The sequence below is a fragment of the Ambystoma mexicanum genome, chromosome 10, assembly GCF_040938575.1.
Source record: "Ambystoma mexicanum isolate Mex_15411 chromosome 10, UKY_AmexF1_1, whole genome shotgun sequence".
In the NCBI taxonomy this organism is placed as follows: Eukaryota; Metazoa; Chordata; class Amphibia; order Caudata; family Ambystomatidae; genus Ambystoma; species Ambystoma mexicanum.
Window position 1 is genome coordinate 1,501,502,288 of NC_090932.1, and position 26,617 is coordinate 1,501,528,904.

A 26,617-nucleotide genomic window follows, 5' to 3' on the forward strand; every position below is an offset into this window, starting at 1 on the left:
AATATGCTTTTGACCAATCCTGACAAAGTAAAACAACTAATATATCATCATGATTGAATCAAGACTAGATCTAGATGCCTTCAATACAAATCTGCCATACCTGAAAAATTTAGACACAAAAGTTTGGGGTCTATGGAACCATATCTCCTCAAGTTCCTATGTAAAAAATTACGATCTGGTATCTTGAGAATGCGTTTCAATTTATGGCACACGCGTGAACTACTTGCTCAATGCAAATGTAATGAGGGGGAATTAGTCTCTTGCCCGGTTTGTTTGGACCCCAAGGTTACAGAATCCTTGCAGCATATTCTGTCCTTTGTCCAGCTTTAATTCAGGAGCGTTTGAAATTTTTTTCAAGTCACTGTAGATATCTTGGAAATCTGGATCCAATTCAGAGACGATCTACTATGCTGTACACTACAAATGTCTCCTTGCAAATTGCGATAGTCAACTTTCTTTATGCAGTGAATTTAACTTGTTGAAGAATTTTGTTGTTCAATTTTTTTGGGGGTTTTTTGGTTCTTTGAAAAGTTTGTTGTTGTGCGCCTTGCTATACTCCTAATTTGGTTTTGTTTTAAATTAATTGAAACTTTTAACAACTGTTAGTCTGGATCTACTAACTGTGTAATTGTTTAATTAAGACCTATGTTTGTTTTACCCTATATTCATCGTAGCTCATGCTTTGTTGTTCCTTATTTATGAGCATTTGAATGTAAAGTTTATATTGAAAAGTTGATTTGTTTCAACTATATCAAAAAAAAAATGTCTTATAGGATTGCACACCATCTGGCCTCCAGATAATATTAAAGGAGCAACAATAATACTCTAAAACCGGACTCAAGATTAATTTAACAAAAACAAAAATAATGGACTTTAACAACCAGAAAAGCTCAGGTTCACTTGGTGCCCAGATAAAGATCAACTGGAGGTAGTGAAGCATTTAACCTATCAGTGTGTTGCTATCGACCAGATGTTAACTTGGAATATCCATAAAAGACAATTTACCAGTAAATGCTCATAACTTTTATTTTCACTCCAACATTATTTGCGACGAATTGAAGGTGTGGGTGAAAGCAAAGAAGATTCATTTGTCAAACTCCCCAGATCTGCCTGTTGCCCTGATAGTTATGATTAAAGTACTTGCTAACTGCCATGTATAACAATGCCGTACTGCCATAACAGTGTTAAGCTATGCCATTGGTTAAAATGTCTTAACCACAGAGGCGCTTAGCCTTCCATCGAATAACGATGCTCCCTTCTGACATGTTTCCCTGTTGGCATATCTAAGCGTGTTATAGATGCCACACTAGGCAAGGAGGCTACAGCAGTCGAAAGTAGTCATAGGGCCTCATTACGACCCAGGCGGTAATCTTCCGTCATTACCGCCATGGCGTAATGAGCGTTTACGCCGTGGGCCGATGGTGTAAAGAGCGCCACATTACGACCCATCGCGCACAGCATTACGCCATGGCGGTAATGCAATTAACGCCATGGCGGAAAAGGCCCCTACCGGCATCGTAAAGCGAGCAAGGTGCACTTCCGCCACCGTAATTAGCGGCCACCGTAATTAGCGGTCACCGTAATTTGCGGTGGCCGTAAAAAGCTGAACCGGAAATAGCGTCATCGCGCCGGAACGGGAAACAGCACGTCGGCCATCTTTAAAAACACAATCCATTGCCATCCTACCGAACAACACCAGACCCAACCCTGACACCTGTCCCAACCAATCAGCCACCCATCCAAGTACCCGAAAATGCCAAAAGTTGTAAAGAAGGCATGTGACCGCCAGCGCCAGGAGAGATTCAGCCGGGAGGAACTCTGCATGCTTGCGGAGACCCTGCAAGACAACGCAGGTGTCGTTTTCTCCCCGGAAATGACCAGGACAGCGATAGCGAAGAAGAAGGCCATCTGGGCCCTGGTGGCCGAGCGCGTCAGCGCGGTGGGGACCGTACCCCGCACCCCACAGCAGTGCAGGAAGCGCTGGGATGACCTACGCATATGGGTCAGAGCCGTCATCTCTGCAAACCGCAACCTTGCCCTGGGTACCGGTGGAGGGTCGGAATCCCCACTAAAACTCCAACCGTGGGAGGAGATCTGTGCAACCACGATTGGCATGGAATCCATTGAAGGCGTTGGAGGGATGGAAAGGGGAGCTCCGACATCAGGCGATGAAGGTAGGTGCCTCAAACAAGACATGCCATAGTCACTGCAGTCCATTCATGTGTAGCACAAGGTTGCCCTACAGTGTAAATGGAACACATTTCAACACTGCCCATAGCCACATGCGAGCACCACCCTGTATACACTGCTGGCCCCCGCATACCTGCATCCACATTCCACACTAAAAGGAGACAACCTGCATGGCCCTGCCTGAAATCTGCCTCATCTACTGACCAGAATAATGTCAATCATTGTCATTCCAAAGTCCGCAGACCCATCAATAACGCCCTCCCTCCTTTGCTCCACCACAGGCACAGATTCACACCCCGAGGACCAGGACACCCCAGCGACGAAGAGAGCCAAGAAGGCCATCAATCCCGTCCCCGCAGCCTCAACATCAGCTGCAGTGAGGCAGACCCCACAACAAGCAGGACCCACTGCGAGCATACCGGACGTCCCACCGGCAAGCACCCCTGTAGGCAGCAGGCCAGCAGCAGCTGCTCCACCTCTACCGACATTGCCTGCCACAGAAGGCACCGGGTCAGCGGCCAGCAGCAACATCGGTGAGACAGCTGCAATAGCTGCATGTTCAGACTCAGACATGGAGCACGAGGTCAGAAGCCCCACTGACCTACTACATTCCCCCTGTTTCTCAGACGCCAGCCCCCATGAGGATCACACACAGGGGCACGCAGAGGTAGAGGAGTGGCCTTCCACCCCATGCCCAGTCCTCACTCCACAGGAGGGGAGCAGCCCCTCCATCACACCACCAGCACTGGCCATGGGCCAGCAGGGGCAGCAGTCCCTCGAGGACATCACAGAACGGCAGCAACAACTGTCCACGATGCTGACTGAGCATGCCGCGGAATGTGTGGGGGCTAGGGCAACCATTGAACAGGCCACGGAGACCCTAAGGGCCGAAGTAGCGCAGAGCACTGCCACCCTGAGGGATGCCATGCAGGCCATGTCCAGGGACATCTGTGCTGAACTTGCCGGCTTGCGTCGTGCGCTCACTGAGCACACCCACACCCTATGGGACGTGCATGCACGGGGGCAGGCAGGAACATCCTCCACTGCCAGTTCTGCACAGAGCAGCCCCGTGCGACGTTCCGGACGTAACCTGCGCTCCACAGCCAGGGGTGCCCCGGGGGCCGGGAGAGGGGGCTTGTAACAGCCTGTGGCCACTGTCACAGGCATCTGTTGACACCTACATGGGGTGTGTTGGGGTGTGCAGGGGGGAGGTGGGGGGGGTGTGTTGGGGTGTGCAGGGGGGGGGGTGGGGGGGTGTGTTGGGGTGTGCAGAGGGGAGGTGGGGGGGTGTGTTGGGGTGTGCAGGGGGGAGGTGGGAGGGGGTGTGTCACGACGTTTCATAGTTTGAATACACTTTTTTCTTTCCGAAAAAGAATTGTGTGGACATTTTCATTGCGTATGTGTGCTTTATTGGTGTACAGTCCACAGTGTGCATGTCCCAGAGCCACACACTGCCCCAAGTGCAGTCACCATGTGATACACACCAGCCGTGTGTGCTAGAAGCAGTGGTCGATGATACTTTGGCGCATTGCACGCCCCTCCTGTGCATCGCCTCCTCCATGGGGTGCCGCCCCATCTGCACCCTCCTCATCCTCATCGTCAGGGGGTTGCAGTTCTGCGTCAGGGGGCAGGGGCACATTCCGTCTGACGCACATATTGTGTAGCATGACACATGCCATGACGATCTTTGCCACCTTCTCATGGCCATACAGGAGTGCCCCACCAGACCTGCTGAGGCTTCGGAACCGTGCCTTCAATAGGCCGAATGTCTGCTCTATGACCACACGAGTACGTGTATGTGCACGGTTGAAGTCCTCCGCGTGCTGGTTCTGCGGGTTCCGGACTGGTGTAAGGAGCCACCTCTTCAGGGGATAGCCTGCATCACCTGTATGTAGGCGAGAATGTATGTGTCAGTCATGTTGTCTGATCAAGAACATGATGTTCCACCATGGCTTGCATCCAACTGTTACTTTGGCTCACTTCTACATGCACTAATTGATTCACACAATGCTACCAGTATATGCTCATGGCTCCCATGGCCTGTTTTGCATGCCATCACCCAATGTATGCAGAGGGGTTGTGTGCATTGTGAGTGCCCGTCCTCTGTCTCCGTTCTCTGTGTTACTCACAGCCAGGTGGAGTATGCATCCCCCCCCCTTTCAGCCAGGTGGAGTATGCATCCCCCCCCTTTCAGCCAGGTGGAGTATGCATCCCCCCCCTTTCAGCCAGGTGGAGTATGCCTCCCCCCCTTTCAGCCAGGTGGAGTATGCATCCCCCCCTTTCAGGTGGAGTATGCATCCCCCCCTTTCAGCCAGGTGGAGTATGCATCCCCCCCCCCTTCCAGCCAGGTGGAGTATGCATCCCCCCCCTTTCAGCCAGGTGGAGTATGCATCCCCCCCCTTTCAGCCAGGTGGAGTATGCATCGGTACGTCATTCACCTGCCCACTTCCATGACATTGGACTCACCGAGTAGCCAGGATCTTGGCCCTGCATGTCGCTCCATGTAGCGTGGTATTGTGGAGTTCCTCAGGACCATAGAATCATGGGTTGATCCGGGGAATCGGGCACAACAATGTGTGATGATCTTGTTGGAGTCACAGACCATTTGCACGTTGATTGAGTGGAACTGTTTCCGGTTGCGGTACGGTACCTCCATGGCACGTGGAACCACCAATTCCACATGGGTGCAGTCGATGGCACCAATGCAACCGGGTATGCCGGCTAGTGCATGGAAACCCGCTTTGCTGTTTGCAATCTCCTGGCCAGTCCGTGGTAATGAGATGTGGTCGTCTGTGTGCTTGAGGAGGGCATCGAGCACTTGGATGAGTGTTCGTGAGAATAATGGTTGTGAAATGCCATGCAGGTGCCCCACTGTGTGCTGGTAGGTGCCTGTGGCCAGGAAGTGGAGTACAGACACTACCTTCAGTAGGGGGGGGATGGCGGTTGGAGTTTCTATCATGCTGACGATGTCGTTGTGTGTCATGTCTACGATGGCGGTGATGGTGTCCCGGTCCAAACGGTACAGGGTGTGGATCTGCTCAGCAGTGAGGTTGAATGGATTGGCTCTGATGCGTGGGATTGGGGGCTGCCTGCGTGGTGGCACTGGCTGTGCTGGTGGGGCTTGCTGGGCCTGCCTTGCCCTCCTTCTCCTCCTGCGTCTCCTCTGTGCTGCTTGTTGTTGTTGTTGTTGTTGTTGTTGTTGTTGTTGTTGTTGTTGTAGCACATGCATTGCTATCAGGTCCTCCAGCCCCAACATTGCTAGTCGTATTGGTATCATTGTGGAGTGTGACTGGGTGTGGGAAGGGGTGGGGTGTGCTCTTTTTGTACTTCCTGAGTCTGTATTGCCTTCACCTGTGCTGTTTCTGTGCACCTGTGGCAGCTGCATTCACTTAACATGGCCCTTTACGGTTGGTTCGCGATGGCGTTATTAGCACCATGGCGGTAAGGTACTTAACGGGCTGGGTGATGGCGTTAGGTGCATGTCCGCTTGGGTCGGCATTTGCGTACCTTTCCGCCATGGCGCTAAGTACGGTGTGGGCGGTCGCGTGCGTGCACCCTTAGCGCAGTTAGCGGCAGCGTTAACTACGATGCCGCTAATGGCATCGTAGTTAACGGTCACGGGTCATGATCGGACCTGGCGGAAAACGATGGCGGTAACCATTTACCTCCTTCGTTTTTCACTTAGTGCCAGGGTCGTAATGAGGCCCATAGTAAGCAAGCCATCTCACCCTGAACCATGTGGGGACTGTAGAAGTAGCGTGCACAGCAGGAATTGTAATGTATTGTAAATGTCTTCCGCTAACATCAAGACTTGCCTTCCCAGAAATCAGAACATAGCCTCTGCCTGTGACTGTATGCTGTGAAACTGTGAACAGCCTTTATGAAACATTGGGCCTCATTACGAGTATGGAGGTAGCCATGCCGCTTTTAGCGGAATGGCTACCGGTTACCGGGTCCAGGTACTGGGTCCGGGTTCCTGGAATGGGGAAATACCGGGCCATTCCGACCTTGCAGGGCCCGATAATTCTCTTTCCCAGGACCCCGACCTGGTACATCCCCATTCCCATTTGAGCCCCCATAGGGCTCAATGGGAATGGGGAGGATGCTAACAACGGGCCTGTTAATGACGGGCCCGTTGTTAGCATCCTGGTCTGCTAGCAGATCCCGCTAAGGACGCCTGGTTTTACCAGACGTCCTTAGCGGGACCGGCAAGCAGACCTCATAATGAGGCGGTAGAGGGTTAACGGCGCCGGCAGCTCTACCGGCGCCGTTAACCCTCTACGGCACTCTGAGGCCTTGTGTCTTGTCGATCTCATGCCATGCTTGAACCACTCCTTCCATTGAAATGCATGTGTTCTCTGTTGTTTAAAACACTTTGCACGGAGTGAGGGGGTTTGCTGCGCTGAGTCTCATTCTGCAGTTGGGTTGCTGTTTGACGTTTGTATGTTGGCTTTGCTAGCTGCATTTAAAGACGTTCACCAATCCACCTGATGAATCTGTGTGGTTGTTTTTCCACAACTGAGGGTATAGCTTAAGACCCTTAATCAATATATTCAAACTCAAGTTCTCTGCAGTTAATCTTTACGGCGGCAAAATATGGTTTCCTAAGCATGTGAATTCCAATCGAAACGTTGGAGAGCAAAGGCTTAAAAACCTTCTAGCACTTTAAACCAGTGTACCGGTCGAATACTTAAGAGCCTAGCTTAGCCTGACTTCGTTATGAATGAGGGCAATAGAGAGAATACCCACTGCTTATATCAAAATAATGCAGGATCTTTCATGTACACTACAATATCATATAAAAGATGTATTAATCCATCAGGTATGATTGATTTGCGCAACCACGTTGGCAACATTTCATAAAATTAACTTTGAAATGGCAATACTGTTTTGCCTGGGACCCACTGTACATTCTATTAAGAACAACCTGTACTCGCACCCGGGGAAGGGCGCTCAGCCAATCAGGTGACTGGAACAGTGGGCGAGAATACACAATCCCTGCCTGTTGTTCCAGCTACCCGAGGCCCTTCCTCGGGTGGTGTTTTTTTTCCTTTTTTTTGTTTTTGTTTTCTAACGTGTGGAGGCTCCCCCTGTTGCCCCCCCACTTTAGAAAACCCCCATCCCCTTTCCCCCCACCCCAACTTACCTGGAGGACCAGAGCCTGATGTTCCTCCTGTCTGGCCACCGCCATTGAAATAAAAAGGGACTATGTCCCTTTTCAAATCACATGGGCCATTTTGGAACATGTTTTCCATGGCCACTGGCATCTGAAAAGGGACCTAGTCCCTTTTTCATTTCAGTGGTGGCACCCATTTTTTTGCCTTTTGTTTTCTCCGACGGGAGATGGGCTCGCGCAGAGCTCATCTCCCGTCCGATGAAAAAAACTAAAAACTCTGCACCCCGGTAAATCCCAGGGTGCGAATAGCTTTCACGCCCCAGCTGGGGTGCGATCGTGGGGTTTAACGGCCTGCGGCCCGAGCTCGGGGGCCATTAAACCCCATGTCCGCCCTCTGCCGGGCCGTGAAAGCTATACAAATTAACTGTAAAGGGCCCAGGTTCAAAGATCTTGATTATAAACAGAATTTGACCAATTTATCCACTGAGGCACATGCATGGGATTATTTACTGCACATAACCAAACTTGCGAAGACTCCAGAAAGCATCATTCAATTTCCATGTTGAAAAAAATGAAATCTTTCTTATTGCAATGTGAGGGTTTGGCAAATTTGACAAATTCCTATTAAAAAACCTTCAACATCATTTTAGTTGGTTCTGGCTCTGGAGCTGTGATGCATCGCTCATGCCAATTGGGGGGAAATATTTACACCCCTCCACTGAAATCATTCACCTCCTGCCACTGATTATAGTTAAAGTAGGTTGTGTTGAGTACTGTGAGTTAAGGTTTAATTTGTAGTGGGGTGGACTCTTTTTATAGTGACACAACAGTTAATGTGTACTTTTTACAGTAACCTTAAAATTGGCATTTTCAGAATTTGTAGGCCTCCCTTTTTATAGCTGATGATCTTAACTCTATGTACAGTTTTTTTTTTCCAGCTAAAATATATTTATATTTTTGAATTGAGAATGACTGCTTGATTCTTCCCCAATTTAAAACAATAGGTCTATTTATTTTCTCTATCGATGGCGTTAATTAAGTATTAATAGTCTTCCTGGTGCTTTACAATCTTGTCAGTTTGAGCAAAAACTTATTTCACCTCTCTGGTAAAATACTACTTTGTCAAGAGAGCCTACAAGTGTTTCACCATATACAACTTCTTTTGGTGGCTTTTCAGTAATTATTTAGCTTAATAGCTTTTAGCAGAGTAAATTCATTATGTACTAGCATCAAGAATGTCAATTTTCCCCTTCTTTTTCCAACCTTAATTCTTTTAAGCTCAAATTAACTCATTTGCTCGCATTGTTTTAGATTGCAGTATTTTACTTCACATAAATCCGCCCTTCAGTGGTATCAAGAGAAACATTGAACATTGCTGAGATAGACAAGTAATGTACAGGAGAGCTGGCACTGTTGTACCGAACACCGCGAGACCCTTGGCAATGTTCGGGGGCAATAACATTGGTATACCAAATAGAGGAAAGATAACAATGCTGTACCAAACAGAGAGACACCAACAATCTACAGGAGATTTAGCAATGCTGAACTAAACAGTAAGAGACACCAAACAATGTCCAACAGCAAACACTGAGCATTAGCAAATAGGAGAGGCATAGCAATGCTTTACCAAAGGTAAAACTACACCACGCATTGCACAATAGATGTAGTACTGCTTTACTAAATGCAGAGCAAGGTTCAGGGAACATATCACTTCTATGCCAAAGACACTATATATCAAACCATACCTCACAGTACCCCACTACTTTGTAACATTTACTTTCAATATTAGGTAGCTCAAATCAATACTAGTGAAGTGAAAGTTATGAAGTAGTACTGCTGTTGAGCTACGTTTAGATTTGGAGTGCCATGGACTTTGTTTATATTGAGGAATATTTAATATAGACTGAGGTTTGGAGGTAATCTTAACATTGCCATTTTCACTGTTTGTATACTGTTGTGCTAGGCATTGTGACAAATGCAAAGAATCATCCCTTTTCCCCAAGGGGGAGACACCCCTTTGGGACTATAGGGGTGAGCCTGCTATGCAATACCCTCCCTAGGGGACATGGCAGGCGGGATCCAACTGGTGGTGACCCCCATCTCAGGACAGGTATTGCCCAAAGAAGAATAACACCACACCTTCCCTGTAAGTCTGACATGTTCATTGGTTATATGGGAAGTGAACAGGGCAATTATGTACGTGGGCCTTTTATTGTGAAAGGCTTGGTTTCTGACCTGTATCTTTCGACACCATCTTGTGGGAGCCAGCACCATTCCAGTTTCTTCTTGTGCTCCAGGTAGGAACTTAAATGCTGAACGAACGGAGGGACCTGCGGAGCCCATTGCCCGAGAAGGACTTCCCGATAGCATACCCCAAGAAGGGGTGAAAGAGACTGAATGAGTCGAGAGGCCAACGGAGGCCGTAGCATGAGATGGGACAACTGAAAACATACCAAAGGAATAGGTGAAGGAAACCGAACGAACCTAGGGGCATGCAGATCCCGTAGCCTGAGGAAGGCTCACTGAGAGCACACCCCAGAAAGAGGTGAAGGAAACCACACAAACCAAGGGGCCACTGGAAATGGAGAAGGGCCAACCGAGAGCATATCCTGGAAAATGGTGAACGAACCGAGGGGCCTAAGAAGCCCGTAGCTCGTGAGATGTCTACCGAAAGCATACTGCACGACAGGGCAACCGATATAGCACAAACCAAGGGGCTAGAGAAGCAGAATTCTGCAAGGGACAAATATCCTAAACCTACCCTAGGACGGGGTGAACAAAACCGCAGCAGCAGAAGGACGAAGATGCGCATAGCCCACAAGGGGTAGACCGAGAGTATACCCCAGGACAGAGTGACCAAAACTGAACAGCAAATCGGGCTAAAATGCTCAGAAACCCCCCCACACCCTCTACCCCTGCACCCCCCTCCGGGGCAAAACACAGTATAAAAGAAGAAGAAGTGAAGAAACCGAGAACCGGATCAAGGACCACGGTATCTTTCTGGGAAGAATAGGTGTGAGATGACAGGAAGTCTGAGGAACAAACTCTCTTGGACTAGGGGGTACTGAGACAGATATATTTGAATTACTAACATATTTTGCAGACTAAAGAGCATATTCCTAGGCACTTTAGGAGTTAAGGATTGAGACTCACTGTTGTGTATTAGATAGAAATTCAGCACTATATTTTATTTCTTTGAAATAATGGACATGCTAAATTCACTGCAAAAAAAGTAAAGTGATTTATTTATTTTTTAGATCGAAAAGGAAGTTCAGAGAAGAAAACGATTGGGTGAACAATCCCTAGAACGAAGACTTGCCATTTCTCAGTCCTACAAGCCATTGCATCCGGAAGTGTATGTTTTACAGGTACCGTAGAGTGCACAGTAAGATCTGCAACACATTTTATATTGTCATACAAAACTAGCACTAAGAATAACTAATAAAAATGACATAAAACCTATCACATGAAAACACAGAGAATGCATCTTGAAAAAGGAAGTTGTGTGTTTATTTGTTATCTGTAATGTGTCCCAGCAATCATTCAAAGCTTAATTGAATAGGGCTCGGAACACTCCTGAAGAAGGTTATGAGATGGGGAAGAATGTTCGGGCATTTCTGAAGAATCTCAATGTAGGGGGCGCAGGCTCAGAGTTTCACAACCTATCAGTGGATGAACTTATTAGATCACACCGTTTTTAAATCACTTTACACTATTCAAAAAGGCGGCAGGTTTACCACCTCTAAAATATTGACACATGTATTTTGAGTCACCTGGATCCTGGAAACCCCAATTTTTCCTATAATTTCCCAGCAGAGCAGGCCCTGCTAGTGTGATGAGTAGAGCTTCCGCTTTTGCAGGTTACCAACGTATCAGAGTTCAATATTGTCACAGAAGATTTCCTAAAAAGCATTGTTTAAGATGACTTTGCGCAGCACACCCAGCTGATATCACACTTCTCGCTGGCAGTTATGGGGGGCAAGTGAGAGGGTCAAGTACAGTATGCAGCCATGGTCCTGAAATTCAGAACATACTTGCACACCTTTACATGTGGATCCCCTGAGATTTGTCAGTGATTACATGCCGCTGTAAAACGGTATGGGTACAATTTGTGCTGGTTAATTGGAGGAAATGCATCACAAAGCCAAAAGAAATTAACCTATCCTACCGAATAATACTTTTTTGTAGAGTTTACTGCATTGTCATACACCTAGGGGTTTGATTCTCAATGCATTTTACAGTAATAAGTGGGACTTATGTCTGGAAGGAGTAGTGACGTACAACAACACAAATCATGTATATTCACAAATGGACTTTTATCATGATTCCCAAAACATGTGATTCACTCTAGTAAACACACTTCGAATGTATTGTGTCCTCCAACGTATTCCACATCTTTGACATGTAATGTTCACAGCTGTGTACTTCGGAAACTTTTTCGGCAGAGGGCATCCTGCATCGATGGCGTCCGGTTGATGTCCTTCGAAGGCTTCCGTCGAGGGCGACGTCACCGGATGTTATAAATAGGACGCACAGCGCCCGTAGCCTCATGTTTTTTTGATAAACGTGTTTGCTTCGGAGACTCAGCGCGCCTCATGTATTCCTCGTGAATATGTCTTCCTCTTCGAATTCTCTGACTCCGCGGTCTGACTTCACGATTTACCGGGACTGCAAGTCTAAGATGTCGATTACTAACCCGCATCGCATTTGTTTGTGGTGCTTAGGCGAGGGTCACGACACCGACGACTGTTCCAAATATCAGTCACTGACTGCTAAGGCCTTGCAAGAGCGTAAGGGGAAGCTTCAGGTAGGTAGGGGCTCTAAACCCAGTAAATCCTGTTTATCTAAGTCTAAGGGGATGTCCACTGACGATTCGAGGGGCGACTCTCCTTGTCGGAAGGAGTACCGGGGATCTGGGTCCCAGAGTGGTTCCTGCCATTCGTCCTCCTCGTCTCGGCATTCTAGGAAGCACCGTCACCGGTCGCCTTCCCCATCATCCTCAGAGGTTGGAGCCGCGAGGAAAGTGGCTTGTTCAACAAAGTCCTCGACTTCGGAGGAATGGGCTGCCTTCAGGGAGAAGATGCTGGCGATTTTCCAATCCCAAGGCATGGTTCCATCCACGCCTTCTGATGAAACCGGCAAGGAACGGTCTCGATCCGTGGCTCGTGCGCCTTCGGGCTCGGGTCCTTGGCACGATCCTCATCGGGAACCTTCAAGGTCCTGTTTGAACAAGGCTCAGGATGGTCACAAGAGACGTGCTTCCAGGTCTCGGTCCTCGCCCCAGCAAGACCGCAGATACCTGCTAAGGGCTCGAGGTCGGCGTCGACTCCGTCGGCGCCGTGTCCGTCGGATATGGACGTGGAAGCTTTGCCTTGGTACCAGACCTCCGCGCTGTTAGCGCCATTGACCACGTCGACGCCGAAACTGTCGGCGCTCTCGACACCGAAGCCTTCAGCGTCCTCTACGCCTTTGAAGCATTTTAGCCGGGATTTGCCATCGGAGATCCCTGGTACTGTGGTTCCTCCAAGGAAGGCTACTTCCAAGTCTGCAACGCCTGTTAAGGGCTCCAGACCCTTGGCTATCCCGAGACAGGACTGTTACCTCTCTCGGGATGACATCTATGAGGAGGAGGAGAGATCAGATTTAGATTTTGACCCTGTTAACCCTGATGTGGCTCCTGTATTTTCTGGGGATAGTCAGTTGGAAGAGTTAAGGCAATCTCTTCATGATGCCCGTGGCTTAGACACTTCTCCTGAGGTGGAGTTTGGCATGCCTGAGCGTGGGCCTCATTCTGAGTCGTCCTACAGGAGACTGTGTCACGTTTGATAGGAGCAAGCGGATTATCTTCTATGTCTGATATATCAATGTCCACCTCCCCTTTCTCCTCACCTGTCTCTTCCGGGACGAGTTCTCGTCTGGAGGTCTTGTTCTTGGGGTTTTTCTTCTTTGTGAAGAGGTACGGCCGTCCGCGGGAAGAAGCCACCCTGATTCCCTGACAAACAGGGAAGCAGCCGGCCCCCGTCCCGCAGGAACCAATATGAGAGGAAAAAAGCAGCCGGTTAAAAAAACCTCTCTACGGATGCAGCTGGTACTGATGCTGTTCAGGAAGCGATGACCAATTTCGTCTGGAATTGCAGGTAAGAGCAGGAGCAGTAGATATGAAGGTAAGTTGCTCGATGCCGCAGAGAACCGGAGAGTCCGGATTGCGGAGATGCTGGTACTGAGCAAGGAGCAGTGCAAAGGACTGGAAAGGAAGCACCGGCAGGAACCAGGGACGCGGTCCGAGAGAAAAGAAGGAGAGGAAAGACCCAATACGGTACGGGAACCTAAAGGACGGGAAAACAGGGAAGGGGAAGGAAGGAGTAGAAAGCTAGGAGGGAAGAAACCGTGTGAGAAAACGCAGAAAAACACCAGGTACAAGCATGGTGAGAAGTAGCACGGCAACAAGGCAAAAGGAAACAAAGTTGCAACGCACAGAGCCCAGAGAAGGGCGTGGCTAAATACGGAAACAAGAGAAAAGACTAGACCGTCAAACCAGGAAGTGAAAGGAAAAAAACGGGACAGTCTAATGGCGCCACCAACGCCAAGCCTTCCATAGCCGCCAGCGACCACCAAAAGACGGCGGCATGACAGTATGCCCCCCCCCAAGGGACAACCCCACCGGTTTACCCGGGAACAGACGGTGAAATCGTTGAACCAACGCCAGAGCGTTCACATGAGACACCGGTTCCCAGGAGTCCTCCGAGTGAGGGTACCCTCTCCAGTGGATCAAATACTCCAAGCGACCCCGCCGATAGCGGGAGTCACAAACGGAGGCCACCTCATACTCATCGGAAGGAATCACCGTGGGGACCGGATCCCGTGGCAAAGGGCGATGATAGGGATCTCCCTTGCATTCCCTCAGGAGAGAGGAATGGAAAACAGGATGGAGACGGTGCATGTGCTTGGGCAACAGGAGGCGGAAGGCCACCGGGTTGATCCGGCGAAGTATAGGAAAAGGACCCAGGTACCGGGGAGACAGTTTAGAGGGGTGAAGCCAGCGAGGCAGAAACCTGGTAGACAACCAGACCTTGGTGCCCCTCCGCCATGCTGGAACGGGCAAGCGCTTAAGATTACAGTACGATCGATACCGAAGACTGCTTGCCCGCAAACAACCGGCGGCTGACTTGTGGGCTTCCGAGATACTGGTAAGTAGGGCATCCATAGATGGAGTGGTGGAAGGGGGAAAGGAGAGAGAAGGAGTAAAGCTGGGATGGAAACCATAGGAACAAAAAAAAGGACTGAGACCTGTGGCACTGTGCTCGGCATTGTTATAAGCAAATTCCGCGGTGACCAACAGACTAACCCAATTATCCTGTTGGGCATTCGTGAAGCACCTAAGATACTGCTCCAGTGTGGCATTGGTTCTTTCAGTCTGCCCGTTAGTCTGCGGGTGGAAGCCAGACGATAAGGCACGTTCAATTCCCAGTCTATCACAGAGCTCCTTCCAGAACCTCGAAGTATACTGAGTACCTCTGTCAGAAATAATCTTGTCCGGAGTACCATGCAAACGAAATATTTCTCTGGCAAATACAGCCGCCATCTCGGCGGCAGTGGGAAGACCAGCCAAGGGAGTGAAATGTGCCATCTTGGTGAAGCAGTCGACAGTTACCATGATGCATGAACAACCTTCCGAGGGAGGCAGATCCACAATAAAATCTGTGGAAATAAGGCTCCAAGGTCTCTTAGGAAGATCCTGCTGTTGGAGAAACCCAATCGACTTCTGAGTGCAATGTTTGGATCGACAGCATACAGGACATGACTTGACGTAGGTTGAAACTTCTTTGGCCATACCGGGCCACCAAAACCTGCGATGAAGCAATTCCAGAGTGTTCTTAACACCTCTGTGACCTGCCGTTGGGTCATCGTGACACCACTTTAAAGCCAAATGACGGGTGAATCTGTCTGGCAGGAATAATCGCTGTTGCTTAAAACATAAGCCATCTTGAATGGATATGTCCTTTGAGAGAGGAGAGCCAGAAAACATGTTGGTAGACTGTGTGGCCTTGCGAACCCTTTCCAAGAAAGACTCCACCGTACAAATTACCTTGACTTCAGGAAGCATGAGACTAGGGTATTCCTTCTGAGACATGTCTGGATAAGGCCTTCTAGAAAGGGCATCAGCTAGGATGTTCTTGGATCCTGGCAAGTAGGTCAATGTAAAATCATATTGGGAGAAAAAATGCGCCCAACGGGCCTGACGGAAGTTGACACATTCCATCTTTTGCAATATTTTAAGATTCTTGTGGTCAGTTCTGATTTCAAAGGGGTGGTTAGCCCCTTGTAGGAGATGTCTCCATTCTTCGCATGCGGATTTCATGGCCAGGAGTTCTTTTTCTATTACCGAATAGTGTGTCTGGCTGTCATTCAATGTCTTGGACATGTAGGCAACAGGATATTCCAAACCTTCATGTTCCTGTAGAAGAGCTGCACCAATCGCAGCGGAGGAGGCGTCAGTTTCTACAATGAATCTTAGATTTTGATCTGGTTGATGAAGTACCGGGGCAGAGCAGAATTCCTCCTTAAGTCGTTGGAAAGCCAAGCTTGCCTCAGAAGACCAGACAAAGGGCATTGAAGACTTCTTTAACAGCTTTGTAATGGGAAGAACTCGATCCTCGAAACCTTGGATGAATTTGCGGTAAAAATTAGCTAGCCCTAGAAACCTTTGAACGTCTTTGATGGAATGGGGTGTAGGCCATTGCAGTATGGCGTCGATCTTAGCGGGATCCATGCGGATGCCCTCCGAAGACAGGATGAAGCCAAGATAGCTTACCTCAGATGCTTGAAAGACGCATTTATCAGCATTGACCTTAAGTAGGTTGTCTTGCAGTCTTTGAAGAACTTGGTGAAGGTGATTAGAATGGAGTTGGGCGTCTTTAGAATAAACCAGGATATCGTCAAGGTAGACGACGGCGCAATGAAAAAGCAGATCAGAAAAGATGCGGTCCATGAATCTTTGAAATATCGATGGAGCGTTGACTAGACCAAAGGGCATGACACAATACTCGTAGTGTCCGAAAGGAGTGCGAAAAGCAGTTTTCCATTCGTCGCCTGATCGTATCCGCAAAAGGTGGTAGGCTCTTCTTAAATCGATCTTAGAAAAGATTTTAGCCCCTTGAACTGCTTCCAGAATATCTCTGATCAGCGGCATGGGATACCTATCCCTAAGCGTGACTTGGTTGAGGCCCCTATAATCGATACAAGGACGAAGTTCATTAGAACCTTTCTTTGGAACAAAAAAAAGTGAAGCCCCAGTGGGAGAGAATGAAGGTCGGATCAGGCCATGATGTGAATTAGAATCCAGATATTCCTTGAGAGCCTTCTTTTCCTTGAGGGAAAGAGAAAACATTTGCCCAAAAGGAACAACCGCATTGGGCTGGAGAATGATTTGACAATCTTCTGGTCTATGAGGAGGTAACTCCTGAGGGCCATCGTCCGTAAACACCTCCTGATAGCGGAGATATTCTTTTGGGATGCTATTTACCTACAACACATCTGATCTGGAGGTTAAATCTGGAATAATGTGGACAGAAGTATGCAGGGTCTGCGAAGAACATGACTGACGACAAAATGTTGAAGTAAATGACAGCTGATTCTTTGTCCAATCAATGATCGGGTTATGCTTCCGAAGCCAAGAGACCCCCAAGATCACTGGAAAATGTGCTGCTCGGATCAGGTCGAATTGAATGGTTTCGTTGTGATGGAGGATCTTCATCTGCGTAGGAGGCGTGGTATGGGTAATGAGACCCGAGCTCAGGGGTTTACCATCAACTCCTTCCACCTTTTTGTCCTCGTCTTTCTGCAAACGGCGAATGCCGACCTTGTCAGCCCAAACCAAGTCCATAAAGCAACCTGCAGCGCTGCAGTCCAGTAGCGCCAGGACCTCATCGGACTGCTGAGAGATGAATAACTCAACTCCAACTACCATGAGACGGTTGTCTTCTGTGGTATTCATGGGTGTTACTGATAAAGAAACAAAGGGACCAGGAAATCCCCCTCGGTAACTTGTCCCTACTAGCTCCGAGGAATGGCGTTTCCCGATCGTTGTGGAGGTACATTAGGACAGTCTCTAAGTATGTGCTGGTTGGATCCACAATACATACACAGGTTGTTCTCCCTGCGTCTTCTTCTTTCTTCCGAGGTAAGTGGCCCTCGAGTAGTCCCAATCTGCATTGGCTCCTCTTTTGACAGACAGGTAGGAGAGGGAGGGGTAATCCCAGGATCAGCCGTAGCAGGAAATCCACGCTGCTTTCGACGTTCAGACCGCCGCTCTGAAAGGCGGAAATCCAGCTGTACCACCGTAGACCACAAGTCGGTTAAAGTAGCGGGTCTGGTTACCCTTGCCAATTCGTCCTTAAGGTCTTCCCTCAATCCTCGACGAAAAATGGTGTACTGGGCGTTCTCTTGCCAGCCTGCGTCTGCTGCCACCCGTTTAAAGCGGGAGATGTAGGACAGAAGATCTGAATTTCCCTGTCGAATATCAAGTAACTGTTCACTGGCAACTACCGCAGTCTCTTGCCTTTCAAAGGCCAATTTGAACTGGGCGGTGAAACCGGCGTAATCGTGTAGTAACGGGCTGGCACCGGTCACAAGTGGAGTAGCCCAGGAAAGAGCGTTGCCCGTAAGATTAGAAATCAGAAAACCTATGCGGGCTGTATCTGAGGCATAGGTCTGAGGTCTGAAGGTGAAATAGATTATGCAAGCCTCCATGAATTCTTTAAATCTAGTAGGTGAACCATCATATTTACCACAGGCTAAAGGCATGGGAGGTAGATCACTCCGGGACTGTTCGAAGCGGTCAACTCGCTGTCTCAGAGCAGTGTTTTCGGCCTTCACAGCCTATAATTCTAATGTCACATTCTGCATTGCTGTAAGCAGCTCTTGGACCTGTTCCGGGGTAGTCATTGATATCTCCTTTGGGCGTTGCAAACTGTCACGTTTGATAGGAGCAAGCGGATTATCTTCTATGTCTGATATATCAATGTCCACCTCCCCTTTCTCCTCACCTGTCTCTTCCGGGACGAGTTCTCGTCTGGAGGTCTTGTTCTTGGGTTTTATCTTCTTTGTGAAGAGGTATGGCCGTCCGCGGGAAGAAGCCACCCTGATTCCCTGATAAACAGGGAAGCAGCCGGCCCCCGTCCCGCAGGAACCAATATGAGAGGAAAAAAGCAGCCGGTTAAAAAAACCTCTCTACGGATGCAGCTGGTACTGATGCTGTTCAGGAAGCGATGACCAATTTCGTCTGGAATTGCAGGTAAGAGCAGGAGCAGTAGATATGAAGGTAAGTTGCTCGATGCCGCAGAGAACCGGAGAGTCCGGATTGCGGAGATGCTGGTACTGAGCAAGGAGCAGTGCAAAGGACTGGAAAGGAAGCACCGGCAGGAACCAGGGACGCGGTCCGAGAGAAAAGAAGGAGAGGAAAGAGCCAATACGGTACGGGAACCGAAAGGACGGGAAAACAGGGAAGGGGAAGGGAGGAGTAGAAAGCTAGGAGGGAAGAAACCGCGTGAGAAAACGCGGAAAAACAGGTACAAGCAAGGTGAGAAGTAGCACGGCAACAAGGAAAAAAGAAAACAAAGTTGCAATGCACAGAGCCCAGAGAAGGGCGTGGCTAAATACGGAAACAAGAGAAAAGACTAGACCGTCAAACCAGGAAGTGAAAGGAAAAAACACGGGACAGTCTAATGGCGCCGCCAACGCCAAGCCTTCCATAGCCGCCAGCGACCACCAAAAGACGGCGGCATGACAGACTGATGGCTAGAGTCACGGAATATCTTGGTTTGTCAACTCCTCCTGAAGCTTTTGTTCAGGATGACTTGACAGATATTCTGGATCAAGGTCCGTCCTCTGACCCGGTGTTTTGACCTTGCAGAAAATGGTGGCGACTGCTTGGCAGACCCCGGAATCTCTTCCGGCAGTTAACAAATCGTTAACTAAAAAATACCGCCCTTCGGGTAGCGACCCCAGCTATCTTTCATCTCACCAGACTCCCGAGAGTTTGGTGGTTCAGGCGGTTACGGCTACCTCGAGGCAGGCGGCGTACCCTACCATCCCTCCTGATAGGGACGACAAACGCTTCAACAGTTGGGCATGAAAGGTGTTTTTTGCGGGGAATATGGCGCTGAAATCGGCCAACTCCACTTGTGCCTTGCCAAGATTTTCACACACTCTGTGGAATTGTGTTTCTCTTGCGGCTGAGCATATTCCCGAAGGAGAAGAAAGGGTTGGGTTCCTTGCTCTCGTGCAAGATGGCAATGATGCCATGTGTGAATCCCTTCAGTCGGGTTTGGACACGGCTGACAGTATTAGCTGTTCCATGGCTGCGAGCACCGTTATACGCGGATTTGCATGGTTGCGGAAGTCGGGTTTTGCTGCGGATGTGCAAGCCTGTCTTTTGAACATACCCTTTGATGGCGCGCATTTGTTTGGCAGCAAGGCTGACGAGAGCCTTGAGAGGTTACAGACCTCAAAAGCTGCGGTGACATTTTTAAGGGCAGCCGTGCGTCGACCTCTGCCCTTTCGTCCTCGGGGACAGCAGTGGAGGGGAGGTTCTTTTCGTTACTACTCCTCCTTTGGTAGAACAGGAGGAGCCGCCAGTCAAAGGGGTCAGCGTAAAAAAGTACCCTTGGTGGTCTGGGAAATAGAGGTGCCAATGCAGCCCAGGCAGCTGCTTCTTTGCCTTCAGGCGCTGCCACAGCTGCTCCAAAACAGTCAAGAGACCATGTCCCATGGTTCGCCGGTTGGGGGCAGACTGTCTCAGCATCTCAAAGAATGATGAGCTATTACTTTGGATGCGTGGGTTCTGGCTACAATAGCCCACAGCTACTGCCTTCCCTTCCTACAGCGGCTTCAAACAATCCACCGGGGAATCTCTCTTTGAAGCTTCCAGATCTGCTCCTTGTGCAGGAAATCTTGACCCTGCTAGAGAAAGGCGCTATAGAACTGGTACCTGTAGCGGAGAGGAACAAGGGATTTTATGCCCCATATTTTTTGATTCCCAAGAAAGACGGGGATTGAGACCCATCCTGGATTTGCGTTGGTTGAACAAACTTCTCAGGAAGTACAAGTTCAAGATGGTACTCTTTCTCAAGTCCACCAGGCCCTTCAACCTCAAGATTGGTTGGTGTCTCTGGACCTACAGGATGCTTACTTTCATGTGCCGATTCATCCCAAGCACAGAAAGTACCTGAGGTTTGCGGCTGGCGACTCACACTTTCAGTTTCGAGTCCTCCCATTCGCATTGACCTCCACCCTAGGGTCTTCACCAAGCTAATGGTTGTGGTGGCAGCGTATCGCAGGCGAGTGGGGGATTCACGTCTACCCCTATCTGGACGACTGTCTGATCTGTGCGCGTTCTCCCGAGCAAGCATTGGATCACCTCGGTCTCACCTGCCGCTCCCTCCACAAGCTGGGCTTCTCCCTCAATTTCAAGAAGTCACATCTGACACCTTCCCAACAGCTCCAGTACATCGGGGCTGTGTTGGGCATGTCCTTGGGGAAGTGCTCATCTCCCAAGGTAAGGGCTCATCACATTGTGCAGATGGTGGACAAGTTTCAACATGCCCGGAGTCTCCCGGCTTTCGATGCTCGGCCTCATGGCATCCTGCATTTTTCTCGTGCCAGAGGACAGCGTGAAGATGAGATCCCTACAATGGGTCCTCAAGATGCAGTGGTCGCAGTTCTAAGGCAAGTTGTTGGATCCCTTTCAGATTCCAATCTCGGTCTTCCAGGATCTTCTATGGTGGGCCAACGAGGGGAACCTGATGAAGGGGGAGTCGTTTTGGCAACCGTGGCCGGAGGTGATTGTAGTGACGAGCGCTTCCCTCACAGGATGGGGGAGCGCATGCCGTAGACTTGACCGCCGTCGGAGTCCAAACTCCACATCACCCTGTTAGAGCTGAGGGCCATCAGGCTGGCCCTGAAGGCTATTCTACTGTCTGTGCGGGGGAAGAGTGTCCTGATCATGTCTGACAACAAAGTGGCCATGCATTACCTCAACAAAAAAGGGGGGTAGGGTCACTCCCGTTTTTCTGAGAGGCAATGCAACTCTGGTTCTGGGCAATCCAGAACAGAATTTCGCTCTCAGCAGTTCATCTGGCCGGAGAGGACAGTGCGGCGGCAGACGCTCTGAGCAGGCAGAGCACAATCTGTCACTAGTGGGAGTTGCCTCAGGATGTCCTTCTGGCGATCTTTGCATTTTGGGGAACCCCACAAGTGGATCTCTTCACCACCAGTGCCAACCGGAAGTGCGAGAGATTCTGCTCAAGGAAATTTCCTCCGAGAGGAGCCTTAGGAGACGCATTCGTAGTGGATTGGTCATTCCCACAGCTGTACACGTTTCCTCCAGTCCCCGTCATTCTTCAAGTGGTAAGGAGGTTACGGAGGTTTGGATCCCATATGATCCTCATTATTCCGGATTGGCACAGGAGAGCGTGGTGCCCGGCCATTCTAGAAATGTCCATCTGCCCTCCACGCTGTCTTCCCTACTGAGAGGATCTGCTCTCGCGCTAGGGGGGTCAGGTTCTCCATCCAGAGGTCAGGACTCTCAACCTTGATGTTTGGAAAAGGTTGGGGTATATGTATTGGGACCTCCTGGATGATGTGATGGAGGTGTTTCTTTCGGCCAGGAGGCCAGGAACAAAATCCCTGTACTGTTACCGTTGGCGTAAGTTTTGCGAGTGGTGCAGAGGACAAAATGTTGATTCTTTTCAGTGTTCCATTCCTGTCGTTTTGTCTTTCTTGCTTTCTTTGGCCCAAAGGGGACTTCAAGTGGGTACCATTAAGGGTTACCTGGCGGCGCTGTCTATCTTCACGTGCTCGTTTGAAGAATGTTCTTACTTTAAGATTCCTTTGATTTCCCAATTTCTGAAAGGGTTCACTAATGTGTTCCTGCCATCCTCTTTCCAGGTGCCGGTTTGGGATCTGAATTTGGTTTTGAAATTCCTCATGGTTGCTCCGTTTGAACCTTTGCACTCTTGTCATTTCCGATTATTGTCTTTCAACCCGTGTTCTTGGTTGCGGTTACTTCCGCTCGTAGATTGAGTGAATTGCAGGCACTTTCATCTAAGCCTCCCTTTACTGTGTTGCCCCCGGGCCGTGAGGAAGAACCTCCTCCTCACATAGCCCGGGATAGGATTTCAATTTTGTGCGCTCAAAATGACATGCCAAAAAGGGCGAGCTATCTTGTCCTTGGCAACACGGAGGTAATGTCAAGGACGAGATAGCTCGTCCTTGGCACTTAAGAGGTTAATAGGACTCTGAATAGCACACGTGGATGTTACTCATATAGTGGATATTGAACTGGCTGTTGGACTGTTTGTGCTGCTTACTGTTGGACACAGTTGGAAAACACACATAGAAAGATGTAATATTCAGGTATTAATTATCAGAAGACTACAAACTAAGAGGTTCATTCAGAGTTGGGGGGATTTTGTAATACTGCTGAAAATGCTACCAGCACCAACTGTGGTATTTCTGGAAAACTGGCCAACTTAAGGTTTACCACCAGCTAAGATGTATTTCTGAAATGCCTCCTCTGATGTCTGTAAGGTAAAAAGGATTTGTAACATTTTTTTCAGCAATTTTCGGCATCAATGTGAAGGGAGAAATTGATTATGTATAGTAATGGCTCATATCACAATTGTTGATTTTCTTTCTTTCTTTATTTGTTTATGACAGCATATGGTTATAGAATAAACCTTTTGCCAATTTAATACAGCAATACATAGAATGTATAAGACAAGTTAATACAGAAAGAAAAAAATAAGTACATTTTGTGAATATACCAATATACATTTAAGTGCAGAGAAGTATAAAATGTATAATAAAAGCATTCATTATGATTTTAAAAAGTTAAAATCACCTTGTAATACATTAGGGATCCATAAAAACTAGTTATTTCATCCTGATATAAAATGTAATGCCACTTCCCATACATAGAAAGCCGCCGATGTCATAACCGTGCTCTCCATACTGTATAAAGTATTCCAGAATTGTTCCCCCTGAATAGATGAAATATTGTTTACAAAGCCACTGTAGCAAGTACTGTAGTAGGAAGTGAGAGTCTGACATTGTGTTAACAGATAGCGGGCAGTCTCAATGTGCTAATAACAAAGACTACAACTCCTTTCCCTAGGCGCTAATTTATGCCATCTTCCTGTATGCTCCCGGGTGGGAAGTATATTGGAGCGTAGGTATGTTATGAATCTGCTTATATTAATCGACAGCAACTTAATTAGATAAGTCGGGAGTGTGTTCCGATGGAAACCTTGAGTGCTATATAACTGATATATGCTCTTATTACTAAGATGCCTAATGTTTTTTATGAAGTCAAAATTGTTATTATTCTTTTTTAATATGCAGTATGCATTGGGCAGTTCCATTAAGTCATGCATATCAATGTCCAGATTCTGTAGGTGCTCTATCGCTGTTGCTTTCAGCTGGTCAAGGAAAATGTTTGTAGTACCACCCATATAGAGCCTGGCCATGTAGCTATACACATTCTTTGTCTCCATGGGGGAGTGAAATATTGCCAAAACCAATTGACACCGCTGGAACAGCCGCAGGGAGTGAATGGATTGAACTCCCAGTTCACATCGTAAGGCCTTGACTGGGACAGACGGAGGGACACCAAAGATATATCTCAACAACTTAGCTTCTATTTTGTCCATCCATTTCACCATCGAGCCCGGGTAGATCAGAGCCATAGAGTATCTTGGGAACAATGCTTGTACGATACATTTCAACCATACCCTCCACATTATTGCCCCCTTTAATGCGTATACATCTCTAATTACTAGCCATTTCTTCATAGTTTTGGTTTGTAGATGATCACCAAACATATGAAGGGTTGGGCTAATGCAAATAGGAACTCCTAGGTACAGATATATGTCCACTAATTCCAGTGACTTGCCCCTGTAGCGCCAATTGAAGGGATGACTCAGCTTCTTTTTCTTACCAAACCTTAATATCTTTGTTTTTGCGCTATTAACCCTGAGATCGTTAGCTTGAGCATATTTCGCCAAAGCGTCCAACAATCTCTGCAGGCCAATGGGGGTGCGGTCAAGTATGACCGTATTGTCGGGGTAACCAATCCAAGAAACTGGAACAGCACCAATACGGGGGCAAGTTATGGGCTGCCTTCAATACAAGAACCCATGTCCGCCACATATAAATTATATAGTAGTGGGGCCAACCCACAACCCTGTTTCAAACCAGTGTTAGTTTGGATATACCCAGTAACCTCATCAATCTGGTTGACACGGATTGACACTGTAGTATCTGTGTATAAGGCAATGAGGAAATATAGCTAAGTGTAATCAATACCACAGTTGGAAAACTGGATATTACACATATAGTGGATATAGAACTGGCTGTTATTAATTATTAGAAAACTACACACTAATGGGTTCATTCAGAGTTGGGAGGATGTTGTAATACTGCTGAAGAATGTTACTAGCTCCAACTGTGGTATTTCTGGAAAACTGGCCTACTTAAAGTTTACCACCATCTGAGGTGTATTTCAGAAATGCCTCCAATGCTATTTCAGAAATGCCACCTCGGATGTCTGTTAGGTCAAAAGGATTTTTAACATTTTTTCCGGCAATTTTCAGCATCCATGTGAAGTGAGAAATGGATCATGCACAATAGCGGCTCATATCACAATTGCTGATTTTCTTCATACACAAAAGGGTAAATTCTGGCCCATTTATGCATCATATGGATAAGTTGGTCCGAGGAGGCAATCAATGATGCCCACCTTTTTACACACTCAACATGACCATTGGTAAAAACATTTTTCATTCCATTGAAGGGAACCACATATGCTTCCGTTCTGTATGGTAAAAAGAAAGACCTAAAACATGTGGGGCCAGTTTGGATTTGTATCTCCACACTCAAGGTGGAGGTAAAAATAGGTGGATTTTCTGCAAAAAGTCTACCTAAAATACGACCACCGGTATTCCCATGGAATACCACCAATTATATTTTATCAAACCCTGAATTGGGTGGACGGTACAATCACCAGTATTTGCAAACTACTGATGGTTTTACTGTTACCACCCACCTCAGAATGACCCCCTAGGTCTGTGATAGGTTTTAATTGCCTTCACCAGAACATTCTTCTCTTATGCGACCAGCAAAAGACACACATGCATATCAACACCAGATTCAGATATATAGATACAAAGTCACATGAACATAGATCACCCTTCCACGTATACCTTACACTGTCACAAATGCACTGAAACACATTAAGTCAGTCACAGAAACTGAAACACACACTCCACCTTATTTGAAAACACACATAAACATATTAGGTCGATCTTGCTCCCTCGCCATTGTTAGGTCAGTTTTTCTGAAGTCCAGTTAAGGGCCTAGCAAAACCATTCTACTGAGGCAGTACAAGACTCCACTCTTAGAATAAGGCTGTATCACCTGAGTTCGGGGTAGCGTAGACAGAGCAGCCAGGCTTATCTTAGGAGGGAGAGAGGGCAGTAGATACAGTACAAGTGAAAATTGTAATACAAATGATCCAAAGAAACACTGAAACACTATGTATTATAAAAATAAAGGATTTATTTAAATACAAGTAGGCCCAGATAAATCTAGGGGTTAAGTAAATACTGAAACATTATATGAAATCACAATATAAAACACAACACTATACTTGAAAGTACACAGACCCAAGTATAGACCTTATTTGGAACACCTAACAGTAGTTCTAGGGAAGTCAAAACCTTGTTATACACATTTAGTATAGGCCAAGCCTATTCTTTGGGAGTAAAAGACCAATGGTTACTTTTAGATTACTTTTGGTAATACAAGGACAGTAGGCCCTTCCAGTTGTACAGTGACTCTTGGAACAAATCACATAAACAGTCAACTGGACAATACTTTTGGTGAATAGTGAAACACTTATTCTAGGTGCAGTAAAAACCTATCACTACTTTTGTCATAACACACAGTTATACCAGGTGAGTAAAACCTATGGATGTAATGTATAATTACAGATGCTTTGGAAATCAGGGAACCCCAGATTGAGATAAGCAATAACTCTTGTCACTTGTTTTGGATGGCACACAGCTATCACAAGGTAAGTAGAACCCACTTACTTTAACTTCACAATGAAGGGGAAAGTAAAACCCAATATCACACTTTACAGAATAGATATTCTAGGTAGGCAACAACCTATTGTAGACTTATTAAAGACAGGCTAGCAGCAAGTCAGGGGAAGCAAGACCCAGTTGGGGGACACTCATACAGTTATCCTAA

At 47.7% G+C, this 26,617-nt stretch overlaps 1 protein-coding gene across 2 annotated transcripts in view; it reads left to right on the plus strand.

Annotated features, from left to right (window-relative positions):
• The window catches only part of OGFOD2 (2-oxoglutarate and iron dependent oxygenase domain containing 2), a 472,935-nt gene that overhangs the window by 265,342 nt on the left and 180,976 nt on the right, over window positions 1-26,617 (plus strand). Inside the window, exon 3 of one of the 2 annotated variants that reach the window (XM_069619641.1) lies at window positions 10,564-10,674. The exons of the other annotated variant lie outside the window; for it this stretch is intronic. Within the exon in view, the coding sequence (XP_069475742.1) occupies window positions 10,564-10,674 (111 nt within the window). The remainder of the gene's footprint in view (window positions 1-10,563; window positions 10,675-26,617) is intronic. 2 annotated transcript variants of the gene reach the window in all.